Raw genomic sequence first — 17,398 nt, 5'->3', positions numbered from 1 at the left:
TTGAACATTACGTTTTGTAAAGCAAAGTCACTCTGACGTCTTAGCAAACTTTTATGTTGCTTGCTAGATGCCAAAAGGAGGACCGCTTTTGAATATGGGCTCATAACAAAGTTGGCCGTAATCATCACTTAACGGCATTTCAGAGTTCGTTTATGTAACAGCTCCTGGTGTCGTGCCAGTGCAATTTTCTGAGAACTTCTGAAGAAAAGTCATGTGAAACAATTGGACTCTGATGAAACTGTGGTTTCTAGTGGACTAAAATTCTAAAAACAGAACCCAATTCTAGATGTTTGGTCCTTCATTGTTCTGGGAAATACTTGTATACTTTTCACTTCCTCCCACAGGCAGACTGGGAATTCTTCACAGTGAGTGTTGACTTCCCTCTGCTGCCTGTTCCCACGAAGGCTCAGTGGACGCGGGCAGAGGGGGCTTACCTGTGGCATTGTTCACGTTCTCCTGTGCTGGTGTTTGGGCCCTCCCTGAACCCCTCTTTCCAGACTTGAATTCTGCACGCCTAGGTGGTGTGTGTTTCTTCCTTCAGTCTCTTTGTTCAGAGAGGTGGAGCGATCTGGGGACCGCGATAGCTGTTGGTGAAGGGCTGTCCTTAAGCGGGGTACTGAGTCTGCGGGTCTGTTCTTCCGCGGTGACCTTTCTTATTAGTTGTAATTGATTCTAGGAATTGGATCCGTCTACTTCCATGCAACCCTTAGTTTCCTGGGTCAGATGCTTGATGAACTTGCAATCCTTTGGGTTCTGATGTGTGCTCTGGCCATGTGGTTCCCCAGAAGGTATCTACCAAAGATCTTTCGGAACGACAGGTAAGCTCGTACTACATTTTTGCACTTACTACTAGGTTTGGCACCTACTATTATGACGTATGTATTAAGTAAAAATCACACGCTACTGAGTCCAAACTCGTGATGAGCTTCTCATATACTTGTTTAATATCCACTGATAAAAGAGGTAATTTGACTATGCTTGGGGAAGAATTTATCTGACATTAGGGACAAAAAGTCAAATATCTCCCTTATTTGATATGAGCAAAACTAGAAAGATTTTCAGTGAAAGAGAAAGGACTGAATGGTAGTTCAGAGACCTTTGATTTTCTGCTCTACCATTGCCTTAAGTCTAGCCCAGCTCTGCCGGTTTTATACATTTCCAGTAGAATCCACACTAAAGAATTGTTTCTTGGAGCTGTAGATACTGCAGTTTTCAAATTTCATCGTTTTTGCTTCTGATGAGAGCTACACACACACACATCTCTGAGCTGGAAACCCAGAATTTCAGGAAGGGCTGCACTTTAATATCCATTGTGTTATGCTTATATGGTTATTGACCCAGCAACTCTTTTTTGAACACTTAGGATTTACTATGAAGTTTTCTAGGCACTAGGATATAGCAGGTAAACAAAACAGCCAGGTCTCTGCCCTCGATGGGCTTACACTGAAGTTGGGGAAATTATGAATCAACAGATAACGTTAGGGTGTGATAGTGCCATGATGAAAAATGAAGCTGGTAAGGGGCTAGTGGTGACTTGGGATGCTGATTTAGAGTTTGGTCAGGGAAGGTCTTCCTGAGGCAGGTTTATTAATTACTGAGGTAACAGAGGAGAGTTAGCATTATAAAGACGAGAAATGCTCCTAGAACATACCACCCACACAGTTCTCTGTACACTCTGTGTTTTGTTTAAACCCATATATGGATAAGCAATCTAAAAATGTGGATTCAATCAAGCAAGCTGTGTGTGCCCAGGGAAGAGCTATACTAGGAAAAATAAAAGACTTCATAACAGTTTTCCTGGTACCCTGAATGGGAATAGGAGCCAGGCAGCTATTAAAGATGAGGCTGCTCTCCTTGGATGGAAGTGGAGGAGCATCCATGAAACACACTGGCTGCAAACAGCACACTGTAGAGCTGTGTGTGTAACACCCTTATTTTAGAATGAATGAACTAGCCTCTTTTTGAGTATATGTCTTTGTACACGCACAGAAGTGCCAGGGAGGACGAGGACAGCGCCTGCTACCACCGGCTATTCTTAGGAATTGGGGTGGAGACAGAACTTTCACTTTTACCTTTAATCTGTACTGTTATACAGTTTTTTTTTTTTAAACAAAGAGCACATGTTGATTTTTAACACCAGAATTTTAAATGAGGTAGGGAGAAAACATACTTCCATTTAGATTAGCTCTACGGTCTCCAGCCTGGGCGGCAGGACTTGAATTAAGTAGTATTATCTCTGTGTGCCATTGAGCAGATAGCACCTCAAGGAGGTTGCTTATCAAAAAATGAGAGAGCGCGCCTGTGCACGCTGTTTACAAGACGTGAAAGGAAGGTGTTTCTGGGCTTAGCTGAAATGTGGTCTCCCTGGTGCTGAGACTTTCTCCAGAATGGAGGACGTACACTTTAGAGACCCGAGGTAGCCTCATCCAATGTGCTGCTGGGTCTCGTTTCCTTGTTCAGCTTCAGGAGAATGACTGGGGGGTGACCAGAAAGCCTTGGGAGGTGGGGCTTGGGGAGGGCAACGGTGGAATTGGATGCCACTCGGCAGGGGCACGAGGTGGCTTTGCTGGTGGGACTTTTTGACATCCCTTACCTTTGCCTTGGTCTCAGGAGGTGCCCACCGGCCACCTCCATGCTCCCCCTGAGCACAGTACATTAGGTTGAGACCTGAGGGACCACTTTGCTCTTAGATCTGATCGTTCAAGTCCTGGGATCTCAGTGAGAAGTTGAAGATGTGGGAATAAGGGTTTTGTTTATTTGTTTGTGGTACTCCGGAGGCCTGGGTTTGAAATTCCATGGGACAGTTTGCAATATGTTCCTAGTAGAGAATCTTTTTCTTTTCTTGTTTCTTGAAGGTGGGAGCAGGAGAGAAGAAAATGGGGCAGTGCTGTAGTAAGTAAAGCTCACCAACTTTAATAATGAAGCACACTGTGAGGCAAGGAGGCCTGTGACCCCCTAGGACTTATTTCTCTGGGGAAGATGTGACCCCTGTCTTCAGTTTGGGGGAATTCCTTTGGAGGCACTGAGCACACCATATATGTCCATATCCCTGGCTCTGGAGACTACCTGGGTTTGAATCCTAGCTTCCCTGCTTACTAACTATATAACTTGTCTTGACTTTTTTTGGTGGGGGAAGGTAATTAGGTTTATTTGTTTTTAATGCGCTCTACCACTGAGCCGTACCCACCCTCGCCCCTGTCTTGACTCTTTAACTTTCTATTTCCTTATCTGTAGAATTAGGCGTAATAATCGTGTTCACCTCAAGGTTCTTGTGAGCTGACCCTGCAGAGGACTTCCTGTAGTACTGAGCACATGGTGGGGCGCCCCGTCCGAGGGAGCTGTAGTTACTACCAACGGCACGTGGAGATTTCCGCCTGGCATTTCTGAGATATGCATACATGTTGAAGGAGAGAATGAACATTGATGATCTTAATGAGCAAAGAAAGAAAAAGTCCATCTTACAGGAAAACTCGCTCACTCTAAATAAGGATTTCAAGTCTATTTGTCTGCTTTCAATTTTCCGGTAACGAGGAGAACAAGGCAAGCAGGCCAGACCCCTTTGTGTGGGCCTCCCCGCCAGGGACGCGGGGGCAGGCGCCAGCTCTGCAGTGGAATGGCGGGCCAGGCCGAGGAGTTCAGGTCAAAAGCAGGATTTCTGGAGACTGGGGACTATGTGGTTTAGCTGCCTGACTTACAAGATTGTGAAGATTTCTGTGTGTGTGTAAGATCTAGACTTTGCCAGAGTATTTCTAAAAACATATTAGGAGTAGTTCCAGTGTGAGATTTCTGGAGAAGGGAGGGTAGAATATGGTGACTAAGTGACTTTGGATCAGACAAATATGGATTTGAATAACAGCCCACTTTCTTTTTTTTAAAGCTCTGATACATCGTTTTACTCATCTGTAAAATGGCGATAGTAAAAGTGTCTACCTCAGGGGGTTAGAAATATATGGGAAAATCCTGAAGTGTGTAGTATAGTGTCTTACTGAGTGAAGACTTAAGTGCTAGTAGTTACTATGAATAGCTAATTCGGATAAGTATTTTGCAGGTAAATCTGCCTAGAACAGCAGGGAAATTAATAAGATTCACTTTATAAATAGGAATAATTGGTGGGTTTTTAAAAAGTGGCTTTATTTCACTTTGCCTATAATGTCCTAAGAATTGTCAGGATATACACTCAGCTGTTCATGAGAATTGATAGTTTGACATTTTTGTTTTGAGAAAAAAACAGGGATTCTTATAGACTAATTGTATCCATTTTCTAAAGAATTTATTCTGCTGTGACTTTTATGATTTTGCCTCCACAAAATCTAGGGACTGCCCTCACTTGGCGGTCCAGGTCAGTTTTTGAATCCCGAGTAGCAAGGTTGCAGGCTGGGGTCGGCCCGATCTGCTCTCACTCTGGCTGGTTGGCTTGGGGCCACCACCTTAGCCTCTCTGGGCCGTATCAGTTCCTTACTTATAAAATGACAGGGGTGGACCTTCCAGGACCAAATACTGGAGTCCTGTGAATATCAGGGGCTTGTTCTAAATAGGCTATGTTTGAGCCCTCGTTGGTTAAGCCACCTTCCAGAAGCACTTACCTCCACACCCTCCGGGGAGCGGAGGGGAGGTGTCTGCCCACGTTCCCCTCAAAGAAAGCATGTTTGGTCAGGCTTGCTGCCTTTGAACTCTTTGGCAGGACTATACAGAGTCCGTGGTGACTGCAGCTGTGATATAATCAGCAACGTTATTATTTAAAATGATGTTTAATCTCAAGTGATGGTCATGATAGCAGTAATAGTGGATTTTACTAGCACATGCCACGTACCAGGCACTATGCTGAGCGCTCTCACGCTTGTGAGAATACCACGAGGCAGGTGTCTTGATTCCCATGTGGAAAATCTGAAGCTCGGGGAGTTAGTGGCTTGCCAGAGATCCCACAGCTAACTAAGTGATGGAGGCGGAACGTGAACATACGTGGGTCTCGCTGGAATCCCTGGGCTTCAGTCACTGTTGTTCTCACTATCCTGTGTCCGAATTTTAAACTCTTGGTTACAGGGCCGTGATGCAATTTGAGCATATCTGATTGTGTGTTTATGCAATCTAGTAAGGCCAACAAGCCGTGACATGTGTCATAGAACCTCAAACCCAGTGCTGGAGTTACTGTGGGTCCCCAAGGGCCATGCACATGACAGGAGTTGGGGCTGTGTGAGGCTGTCATCATCCCCAGGCTGAGCCGCAGACTTATCTGGTAGCTGAAGGATGCCCGCCAAGGCAGGAGGAAAAACACGATTCTCCTGAGGATTTGCTGCCTGGCTCCTTTCCCATACATTTTTCCCTTCTGGTCAAAGTTCAGGGCTACAATTCCTGTTCTTTCCAGGCAGAAAGTTGGCAGCTTGATCAATGATTTCCTGTGCCTTGATGATAAATAGTTTTCCTCTTTAAGAGATACATTTGTGTTTTGAAGGTTTCAGTGCACTTTGATTTCTTTATAATGGAATTTCATTCAAATGAGCTTCCTAACTGTCACCCGATCCAGGGCTCTTGGCCAAAGTAAATTGTGCTAATGAGGAGTAACAGAAACTTCAGGAAAATCATGTGCTCCTAAATTTCAGCCATGGATATGGCCTTAGAGGTCATCTAGTCCAGACTTTTCATTTTATAGATAAGGAAATGGAGTCCCAGGGAGGGAAGGAGGAGCGTGTCCAGGATCACGTCGCCACATCTGGCTCTTTCTACCGAAAGCACCTTCACCAAAGGGTGTCAGGATGGTATCAACTATTTTTCTAAGATTCGTCACATCAAAAGTTAACACAAAATTCCAATGCATAGTAGACTGGGTTGTCAGTATACAGACACTAGAATTTAAGACTTCCACTTTTGTGTGTTAGACACAGAGGACATTATTTTCTTTCAGACTGGGAAGTTTCATGGTTTGTAGATGGTCTTTGTTTTTCTGATGAAAGTCATACCTGTTCACCGTGTAGAACAGGAGTTAGCTGACTGCATTCTTCGGCCACGTGGGTCCCTTGCCTGTTTTTGCAAATCAAGTTTTATTGGGGCACAGCCATGCCCTTTCGCTTATTTACTGTCTATAGTGGCAGAGTTGATAGTTGTGACAGAGACCCTAGGACCTGCAAAACCTAAAATATTTACTGTCTGACTCTTTGTCATGCTGTAAAAGATCTGAAAAAAAAAAAATAAAGGAAGGTTCCACTAAGAAAACAAGTATCCTTATCTCCCCCTTAGGTTGATTCTAATTTTGCGATTTTCATGGCTAAATATTTTGAAATTTTCTGACAATCAAATCCGAAGGATACATTCCTAGAATCACTGAGCCAGTGAGAATGGTGTTTAGACTCCTGGTACTTGGTGCAGAATTTCTCTCCACCGTGCCTGTACTTTGCCAGCGTTCAACAAACAAACAAGGTCTCCTTTGCTAATGGTTTTGGTTTGCTTTGACCCACGTAGGGGCAGGTTCAAGGCGGTGGTCTGCGTCCTGTCTGCCGTTACAACGTGCCTGGCATTTGTCAAGCCCGCCATCAACAACATCTCTCTGATGACCCTGGGCGTCCCTTGCACTGCGCTGCTCATTGCAGAGCTAAGGAGGTGGGTGCAGCTCTTCCTGCCTGGCCCTGGGATAGCAGCACATCAGCTCCCGCTTCTTTGATTGCCTTTGAGTGTGGAAGAGGAGTTACCCTTCAAAGAATTAGTTCCTGACTATTGGATTGGAATCAAGTTGGATGGTTTTGTTCCAAGTGCTAATGATCTCATTTTCGGAAAGCGGGGCGCAGCTGTTTAGTGGATGCAGTGCGTCCCAGTGATCCAAAAGTAGCTTAGCAAGGACAACTCCAGGACCTGGTGAGTGCCTCGACCCAGCTGCCTAGACTTAATTTTGTAGAAAGGAGAAGAGACATGTTCATATGACAAGAATAAGGAGGAAAGAAATTAACGTCTACATACAAAGCAACATTGCTACTTTCTGAGGCTCAGTTTCTCCTTTACGATCTATCAGGTAAAGCCTTTGCTATTTGCATAAGCACTTTCCCTTGTGAAGTTGTATGCTCAGAGTTCAGGATGATATCTAGAAATATTTTAGTTTAGCTCTTGTGAGTATATGACCAACTTCTTCTAGCCCCAACTAAAACACATCTAACACTGCACTTACTGTAATAATCCTCTTTGAAAATGCTTCTTTTTCTTTGCACGCCCTTTCAGAAATGCATTTGAATTGATGACTCATTGTCATGGACATAGGTGGTCTTAAATGAAGTCTTATTATTTATCCCCCTTCGTGAGAATTTCTCTGTGTTATATGTTGTCAGCTTTCTCTCAGTCTTCGTTTTGATTGGAGACATGTATTTATTTGCTTCCGTTGCTTTTTGCCCCTGGGGTTTGTTCTGATTGTCAGCAATACCAGGCAGGGTCAAAGGTGGCTGAAGAGGTATTTAAAGTTGTTGGCTGTCATGGAAGGACTCTGTCATGTCTTGTCTTACTGGGTTCTCTGAATAGTCTTCAAGAACTGGTGAAGGAAGAGACCCATTTCAGAACACTGACAGAACTTGAAGCTCTTTGGAAAAGAATTAAATTGCTCATAAAGACATCTGAAATGGATTTGTAACCTCAGTCCAGTGGCGACAGCTGATATTAGGCCTGATGTGAATGGGATGTTCTGAACGTAGTCATGCTTCTTGAGAATTCACTGCAATCTAGTTTCATTTTATTTTATTTTTTTGTGGGGGAGGTAATTAGATTTATATACTTTTTAATGGAGGTACTGGGGTTGAACCCAGGACCTGGTGCCTGCCAAGCAGGCACTCTGCCACTGAGCTATACCCTCCCCCTAATCTAGTTTCATTTTAACTCCTGAGTCTAATAATCTGTTTTAGCCTATAATTGTGTTAAATAACTTAAGGAAAGGGAAACTTTTAAATTCCTATTATCTGCATAAGAACAAATGGGGAAGGACCCGTGGTTAGGGCAGATGACTTTATAGGTGAAATTCTGCTTCACAGCTGTGATCTCTAAGCAGGGAAAAATATCTTCCCTTAATACACTATCTTTCTAAGTAATTATAAAGGAAGCAATTTCTGTTCCATACTTAGAATCTTTGCTCCTGGAAAGCTGGTCATCACAACAGTGAATTTGTCCTTATCATGACATTAGCCAACTGCAACATCATGGGAACATCCCTCCTTCCATCTAGGGTCAGTCTTTCTACCTAGTGAGGATTCCCTCCATTCTCCTATGCCTGCTTTACTCTTGTGAGTTGTCTACCATGTCACCCTCCCTCTCCAGACGATCCTCCTATTAGCCTGGAAAAACATTTGTCTCTCTCATCTTCTCTAACACCCAGCCTGGGCTCAGTCACATTGTTTCCAGCCACTACCCCTCCTCTCTCGTATGTCACCGCCACAATTCTTTAAAAGTTGTCTCCATCCCTCACCTCTCCTTTCCTCTACATGCCACTCCTGTCTGGTTGCTTCCCCAACTTAGATACCCAAACCCCTCTTGGTCGTACATCTGATGATCATTTTTTGATCCTCCTGAATCTTACATGTTGTTCTTTCAGCTGTTTGCACAATTCACCCCACCCTCCATCCTTGGAACATTCTTTCCCATGATTCCTATGACACCACACCCTCCTGAGTTTCTGCCATGTCTGTCTCCTCTTCAACCTGTCACGTCAGCTCCTTCTTCGCGTGTATGGATCCCATGAGGTGCACTGTCACCTCTCTGCTTTTCTCCCTCTGTCCTTCCCCCTGAAAGCTCTCATCTACCCCTGGCTTCAGTTCCTGTACAGATGTGAATAGCTCCCGGCTCCTGCCTCCAGCCCAGTCCTTCCTTCCATCTCCACCACTGTGTATCTAGCTGCCTACCTGACCTCTCCAAGTCCACGTGCCACAGGCACCTCAAATCCAACTTTTCCAAACCCAGATTCTAGTTCTCACTCTCAAGATTTCCAGCTGCACCATTTACCCATTGGCTCCAGCCAAAAGTTTGGCTTCCTCTTCCTTCCCTGAGCCTCTCATCTGATCACAGTCATTTTTTTTTTTTTACTGGTGGACATTGCAATTAAGATAAAGTTCAGAATCCTCCATGTGGCCCCCGCCCGTGGATCTCTCCCACTGGAAACTCCCCTTCCGTTCCATCCTCCAGCCATTCTGACCACCCACGTCCCCCAGGGGCCTGGCTCCTTCCAGCCCCAGGTCTGTGTTCACATTGTCCCTTCTTTCTGACTTGCCTGCTTGGTGCACTTCTCCTTATCCTTCAGGTTTTAGCTCAACCATTTCTATGTTCTCACAGCACCTCAGACTTCTCCTTTACAGCCCCATCCTGACTGTAGTTAAAAGATGATTTGCACTGTTGTTTTGTTCAGTGTCTCCTTTGCGTGACATGACTCCATGTGGGCAGGGACGAGGCCTGCACTCACTGCTGTGTCCCGGTTCCGACCCGAGTCATGACAAGGAAGGAGGAGATGGCTGTTGGCCTGCTTTGGTAACATTCCCAGACAGGAGGATGCCCTGCCACTCTTGGCATGTCCTTCCAGAACCTTCCCTGCTTGTCATCAGCAGTGATCTGCAACATCTCAGCTAAAGGTCTCTCATCCCAACTCCCTCTGCTCAGAAGAAACAGGGGCGGGACTGGTTTTTCGCTTTCTGTTTCCCGTAAGCCTCATTCCTAGGGCTTGTTTCTAGTCTTTCTGTATTTTCACCGTCCTTACTAAACCTTCTCTCAGACCAAGAGGAAACAGATTTGATGACGACTTGGGGTCATGACCTGATGTTTTCTGAAATTTGTGTTGTCACATCACCAAGTGACTCAACCATGCTGAAAATATTTTGAAATAGACTTCTGCTCTGATTATAGGGGTCAATTTATCATTAAGGAAAACTCTGAGAACTACAGAGTGTCAAGAAAAAAAAGGAATGGCAGCCCCTTTCTCAGTTTTTCTATCCAAAAATAGGGCCCTGCTGTACGTACAGGACCTTCATCCTGCTTTTTCCACTTAACCTCACACTGACACGGTGACGTAAGCCCTGAAAAGTGGGGATAAAACCCGGTGGGAGCGCGGGTTTGGACAAGCCCGAAGTTCATGTCAGCCGGGGCAGCAGCATATAGCCGGACCCGGCCTTCTAGAAGCAGAGGAAGGGACAGTACCAGGTGCCTTGAGTCCCAGGCTCCACACGGCTTCGTAGGCGGCCGCCCCGCGCCTTCCGCGCCTCCCGGCCTGTCCGCCTGTCCTGCCCCTACAGCTCTGTGTCCGTGTGGTCCTTGAGTCAGACTTCCTAGGTTTAGTTAAACTAAGTCTATGTGGTTCTTGTGCCAGACTCATTATCTACGCATTTGTTAGTATTTCTTTTGTCGGCGTTCATTTTCCCTTTTAAAGTGGCAAGGCAAGAGGCTGCTGTTGTGTCTTTTACGGTGCCCAGGGTGGATTCTGAAAATGTGGTACCCAGTCACTATGGTTACTGTGTTTTTCTTTTAATCTAAAAAGTGTCCTGTCCAGAACACTAGAAACCAATTAAAATCGTCCTTCACTTCCTTATTATCTATTCATTTAGCAAGCCTCTTTTTTAGTGTCTGTTCTGGGCCGGGCACTGTTGCTGGGCACTGCATATACATTGATAAGAAAAAAACAGGTACAGTTCCCACTCTCATTGGTCTTACAGTCTAGTTGGATACTGGATGCTAAACAGTTACACAAGCAAACAGTTTTAGCTTGTGATGAGCGTTAGGGAAAATGACAGGGCATCAGGAGAGAACATGATGGGGAGTGAGATGGTGCTGGGGGCTGTCAGAGAATGTCTATTCGAGAAAATGCTCTTGAAGCCAAGACCTGCAGAGATGGAAAGATGGGCGGAGGGAGGGGACGTGGGTCCGAGGACGAGCCCTGCGGAGGCGGGTGTGCTGAGGAGAAAAATGGACATTGTTCATCTCTTTGTTTTAGTCACTAAACAGGAGAGTGTACCACAGGCCTCTATGAATTCTTTCAAGGAAGCTGCCCAGGGCTGCGTTCAGCCCTCCTGCCGACAGGGTTTGCTGGTGTGCCTTCTGAAGTCCTTCTGACCTGCTGTCTGTCTCGTTTTCACTGATGCTTTTGCTGATGTTTCTGTCAGGAAGCTGGAAAGGCGCCAGCAAGTCAGGCTTCTGGCACCGTTTATTTGTTCAACAATAAACCTTGGGTGCAGATGTTACGCTGGACGCTGAGGCCTGAGAGTGAGGGAGCTCAGCTGATCAGGGAGTGATCTGTTAGGGAAAGAGACCCTCAGGGAAGGTTTAGAAGGACCTTCAGCCACCAACTGCCTCTGGGCATTTCTCCCCGGAGAAACAGAAGTCACCCACTTAGAGAGCAGTTTGGTAACAAGGAAAGAAAACGGCAGTTGAAATTTCCTTTGAGCTGTTGGGAATTGTTTCCGAAGCACATTTTGTCCCAGGGTATGTCAGAGCGCATCCCTTCATTCAGGCAATAGTGAGAGCCTTCTGTGTGCCTGGCGCTGTTCCAGGGGCTGGAGGTGCAGCAGCGAGCAGCTTACGTGCTGGTGGGGGAGACAGGCCATAAACAGAAAAGTAAAACAGGATGTCAGAGGGGCTATAATGGCTACAGAGAAAAGCAGAGGAAGGAAGGTGATAGCGAGGGCCGCCTAGTGGCTGGAGAGGGCTGGTGCAGCTGTTAAAGGCAGGGATCATCACAGGGCTTACAAGCGACGCTGGGCAAAGACCTGGACATGGTGAGCTGTGTCTTATCCGGGAACAGCATTCCAGGTGGTAGGAACAGCAAATGCTAAGGCCTGGAGGAACATGCTCGGATATTTGAGGGATAGCAAAGGTCCCTGGGGGGTGATGAGCAGAGGCAGCGAGGGGCAGAGTATAAAGGAGGGGGGTGGAGGGCACAGGAGACGCCAGCACACTGGGGCCTCGTGGCTCCGTGAGCACTATGGCTTTTCCCTGGGAAAAGGGGAGATGCGGGAGGCTCTGGGGCAGAGTGTTGAGAGGTGAGTAGGAGCAAGGGCAGCCGGAGGTGACTGCCATAACTCAGGAAGAGATGCTGGTGGCTTAGATGCAAGTGGAGGTGATTGGAAGAGGTTGGATCTGGGATATATTTGGAAGGTAGAGCTGATGGGTTGGATGTGGGATGTGTGAGAAACAGAACGACTGGAAGATTCTTGGCCTGAGCATCTGAAAGCACGGACTGACCTTTCCCTGAGAGGGTTGGGAGCAAACAGGATTTGGGCAGAAGGAAGGATCTGGAGTTCGAGGTAGACATGTTATATTTAGATCAGTGTGGGACATCAGGCGGACATGTCAAGATGTGACATGTGGTGTGTGAGTCTGGAGTCAGGGAGAGGCCTGGGTGAGGAGTGCGGCTTTGTGAACCACTGGGGTCCATGTGCTGTCTACATCCATCAGCACAGGGGGTGACGGGATGGCAGGTGGGAAGCCCAGTGCCAAGGGCCCGGGAGGTGTGAGGAACCGGAGGAGAAGTGGCCAGCGAGGCCGGAGGAGAGCAGGACTGACGCCAGCTCTTCTCTGCGTCCCCGGGCAGGTGCGACAACGTGCGTGTATTTAAGCTGGGCCTCTTCTCCGGCCTCTGGTGGACCCTCGCCCTCTTCTGCTGGATCAGTGACCGGGCCTTCTGTGAGCTGCTGTCGTCCGTCCACTTTCCCTACCTGCACTGCGTGTGGTGAGCCCGGCCCTAGGGTTGGGGGTGGGAGGGGTGGTGATGAGGCGGGGTCTACACTGGCTGTGGGCTCTGACCTCCCTGCAGGGTGCACAGGTGTGCACAGGGGATGGAGCAGAGCCTGGGTGCCTGCTTTCTTCACATAGACTGTCAGACGTTTCAGAAGCAGCAGAAAGTTTTGTCAAAAGCAGGAGCAGCCCCGGGGAGCCGGCTTCATCAGAGCAAAACGACCTGGTTGGCTGCGCTTCACGTTGGTGGTCTCTCACCTCCGGCTCCATCATTAAAGCAGAAAGGAGCTGGAAAACCAACTCCGTAACCTGAGCTCTAGCTAGATCTCCAGGGTAGGGGAAGATGGGGGAGGCTGGGGACAGATATGACTGGGGACAGGATGGTCCCCGAGAGGAAGCAAGCACACCTTTTGGGCCTGAGTACCAGGGGAAGGCATGGGCCTCACAGGTCACCTAGGGACAGTCTCACCCACTCATCTGATGGGTGGAGACAGAAACCCTGGGAAGTAAGGTGAGTTGTTCAGCGTCACCCCACCCCCACCCAGTTACATAAAACCAGCCTTGGAGCTGGTTTAGAGAATTAGAGCATGTATAGTTTAGAAGGCTCAGGATACACTGTTAGGTTAAAGTGAAGGTTACAAAACTGCACGCAGAATCCTATATTCAGAGAGCCGAGGAGGAAACTGAGTGGCTTTCTTCCTGGGAACCACTTCTGCTCCAAACCCAGCGTCACCTCTCCCTCTCTGTCCTCCAGGACTTCTGATTGCAAAAGGTATGAAGGAACAAGAGCAAATCTGCTTTAGAATGTTCCTTGTAAATTGAGAGCACCCAGGGAGGAATTTTAGTGGTAAAGAGTTGGAAAAACTTGGTTAGATCTAGATTCAGAAGAAGCTTAACATGTACCAGGAGATGCCTAAAACTTTGCCATTTGGAAGAGTTCCCTGGAATTCCCCTGGATGTTTGACCTTGTATATTATCTACCATGAGATCCAGGCTGCTCTCAGTTTAAGGCTTGGGGACTTCCAGATCTGTTTGCAAAGGACAAGACGAAATGAAACAGCACACTGGGGATTCCACCTCAGAATCCACCTGTTGCCTAATATTTCTTAGGTTCAACCTCGACGCCCATTAGAGTATTTATACACTTAATACATTTTAGTTATAATTTACAGGTAAGAAAATGCACATATTTCAAGTGTGTACTTTGGTAAGTTTTGATAAATGTATCCACCTATGTAAATAGAACCTCCTTCAAGCTAGAGTACGTTTTCAAATTGGTCCAAGTTCCCTGATCACACTAATGATGTAAGTACAATTCAGAAGTAGGCTTGTAACTGGCTCAAACATAGATTTTTTTAAATCTGGTGCACATATTTTTTGGTCCCAGTTATAAAGTGACATCTATTTCTTTATTATAACACATTTAAACAGGGAAGTGTAGAAAGAGAGGCTTTCGTAATTCTGTCCAAAGAGAGAACAATTGTTAACAGCCTGAAGTATATCCTTACATGTGTTTTATATATATTTCTCGAATTTTACTTTTTAAAAACAAAAATAGCATCATCCTGTACATGATGCAAACTAGTCCTTCTTGTGTTGTTTAAACCAAATACTAGATCACGGACAACTTTCCTCAGCAACGCGTACATGTTATCTTCATCAACCTGTGTCATTTTACAATATGGATGCTTTGTAATTCATTTAACCAACCTCTCTGTTAATGGATATATAAGTTACTTTTCACTTTTTACAAACAATTAATAGTGAACATCTCTATTTGTTCACATGCCTGACTGTTTCCTTAGGTTATAAAAATTTTATAACCCTTTAGGTTATAAAAGTTTGCCAAATCCAAAGATGATACACTAATTAATACTTTTCACTACAGTCATAAGATAGTGTAGCTAAAAGGCACTTTCACATATACTGGATATTATTAATTTTAAAGACCTTTGTTACTAGTTGAAAAAAATTCTATTTTTTTGTCTTTTAAAAAATTAGTATTATTGGGCATATTCTCAAATATAAATTTACTATATCTTTCCTCTTTTAAATTGTGCCTTTTAAGTTTGTCACCCCTGTGGAGTGTTTTTTTAAAAATTTATATCCAGCACCTAGTGCCTGACACATAGTAGACAGTCATTATTATGTACAAGCATTTTCCAAAGTACAGAGCCCCCAGGTAGGCAACACCTAGCTTCAGTATCATCTGCTTGAGGCCAATCTCGTTCATGCCAGCCTCAACCACTACCCACCCCTTACCCTCATTATTGCAAAGCAAATCCCCAGCATCCTATGAAGTGATTTCCTTTTTAGGGTTGTTTGTAATATAGAGATTTTAGCTCTGTCATATGGTGCAAATATTTCACCCCAGTTTCCCATTCATCTTTCAGTGTGTTCATGATATTTTGTGCCATACCGGTTGTAAACTTTCATGTCCTCCCATCTGTCAATCTTTGCTCCAGGTTTTTTTCCTCCCGTCTACATGCATTACAGTATGGCTGAGACCCCTTAAATGACACATCTCAGCTAAGTAAACTGGTAGCACACTTCCAACCATCTTTATTATATGTGTTTTTAACACCTCTTTACATGCATTACGTGTGGCTATCACATCCTTTCCCTTTAGGGTTTCTGAACTCTGTGTCATTTTAAGACCTCCCCCATTAAAGTTTATAAAACTTTTTCTTTAAATATTTTTAGGATGTATTTTAAATCTTTAATTTATCTGGAATTAAGTTTCAATAAAAGATTTAGAGAAGGGTTACATGCCTTTAAATGCTCCCTTGCATGATAAAGATTGATACAAAATGTTTTTAGAGACACAGTAAGGATTTTAAAAAATGTTTCTTACTAAATTGCAAAATCAGTTGAATCAGTATAAAATTACCCGTGATGAAGGGCATGGGCTCTCTGCAGCCAGTTATTGAGTGAGTAGGTGGGGACGAATCCCACGTGCTCCTCAGTCGTGTCCATCCTTACTGTCTGTTTTAAATCCTTGGGCCTCAGTCTTCCAGGTCGAGCCCCAAAGGTATTTGCACGTCCCCACCCCTCCTACCTGTTACCAGGCCAGAGTATTTTAGAACATTCTAAAAGAAGCCTTGCTGGCTCAGGATTTATCATGCTCCTGCTGTCGGGGGTGGGGGGATTGTGGGCCACCCTCCCCGCTGCTTCTTGGAAGAGGCGGCCTGTGCTCGCGGCCCGCGGGGAGGCGCAGGCTGAGGGGCCCCGGGGGCTCACGCCGCGTCTCCCCCCGCAGGCACGTCCTCATCTGCCTGGCCGCCTACCTGGGCTGCGTGTGTTTTGCCTACTTTGACGCCGCCTCCGAGATCCCCGAGCAAGGCCCCGTCATCCGCTTCTGGCCCAGCGAGAAATGGGCCTTCATCGGCGTCCCCTACGTGTCCCTTCTGTGCGCCAACAAGAAGTCACCAGTCAAGATCACGTGACGGCGAGGCAGTGGCTGGCTTCTCTCTTTCCTTCCCTCGTGCACCTAGACTTCACTTGCTTGCCAGGGGGGTTCGCAGAGTCAGGGGTGCGGGTCTGTCCTTTTAGAATTCTGTTCCCTTGGTTCCTAACAAGTGTGCCTGGACCACCAGGTCTCCCGGTGCGTGGAAGGAGCGGCTGCCTTGCCCTTTCCCGGGAAAGTAAGGGGATGAGGGGCACTAGGTGTGTCTTCTCGGCGCCGCCTCCGGCTGCCGTGCCTGTAGGGCTGTGTCCTTCGTGGTGCTGGCACAGCAGTCCCGCAGGGGACCCAGCACTGCACGTGCCTCGCTTCCCGGTGAGAGTTCGCTCCAGACCCCACAGTTCCCAGGTGCTCTGGGAGCGGACTCCTCCTGTGACAGACGGAGCCTGCCTGCGCTGCACAAGACCCTCTGACTGCCTGATGGGAGACGCCAGCGATTTTCACTGGGGGAAACTCCTAAAAATCGAAAGCAAACAGATGGAGCACACACACAGGGCTTGTGGCTAAGGAGGCTGGTTTTCCCCCTCGCGGCTCAATAACACAGGTTTTACATCGTGTGTGAATCCTTTTTCTGCTACCTCTGCTGAGAGATGGAACCTGGACTTAAGATCAGGGGGAAGCTAATGAGAAAAACCGTCTATGCCAAAAAGGACACTCCATTGTAAGCCATTCTTGAAGATGAGCACAATCTTTCAATGCTGACATTGCCCCACGCCCCAGTAACCTCCAACACACAGAAGAGCTACAGTGTGAGCATTCCATACGTAGACCTCCCCTCACCCCTTTACTGCTTGACCTCTGAGACACTGCCAAAGGCCTGTGACAATTGTGGTGGGGGTCCTGGTTCAAAATTTGGAGCAAACATGAAGTTTTAGAAGCTCCTTCTCATCAGAAGCCTCCTGTTTGCTGTCCTGTTCTGGAAGTCATCCTCAAGAATCTTGCTTCTTTCTCTGATATTTACAATGGGAATTACACTCCCTATTCTCACAGTACGAGGTGCTTCCTGTGGTTCCTCTGAGCATTTGACCACTTGGCTTTCCTTAAGTGCTGGCCGTAACTACCCACTGGCTGCTTTGGGTGCAGCAGGGCAGATCTCTGGCCTCTGAGTTCCTCTCACTTAAAGTGACACTGGCTACGACTGCTTTCCTCTCCATTGGGCTAAATGGAAGATTTGTTGTCAAGGTGTGAGGTGGGATTTCATGACCTCAGGGATACTCATTCTAAGTCAGGCATCTCTTGCTCTGCAACATTCCACCATGGGAG

The 17,398-nt window shown here is 46.4% G+C and overlaps 1 protein-coding gene across 5 annotated transcripts in view; it reads left to right on the top strand.

Moving 5' to 3' along the window:
• The window catches only part of ACER2 (alkaline ceramidase 2), a 31,345-nt gene extending 14,218 nt beyond the window's left edge, over window positions 1-17,127 (top strand). For all 5 annotated transcript variants that reach the window (XM_072959346.1, XM_072959347.1, XM_072959349.1 and 2 more), the window contains 4 exons: window positions 677-818; window positions 6,454-6,591; window positions 12,530-12,667; window positions 15,932-17,127. In XM_072959346.1, the coding sequence (XP_072815447.1) occupies window positions 677-818; window positions 6,454-6,591; window positions 12,530-12,667; window positions 15,932-16,118 (605 nt within the window). In that variant the 3' untranslated portion in view covers window positions 16,119-17,127. The remainder of the gene's footprint in view (window positions 1-676; window positions 819-6,453; window positions 6,592-12,529; window positions 12,668-15,931) is intronic.
• Window positions 17,128-17,398: the final 271 nt, after the last annotated feature.

This window comes from Vicugna pacos, chromosome 4, assembly GCF_048564905.1.
Source record: "Vicugna pacos chromosome 4, VicPac4, whole genome shotgun sequence".
Taxonomy (NCBI): Eukaryota; Metazoa; Chordata; class Mammalia; order Artiodactyla; family Camelidae; genus Vicugna; species Vicugna pacos.
This window is presented reverse-complemented; position numbering and strand designations above follow the sequence as displayed.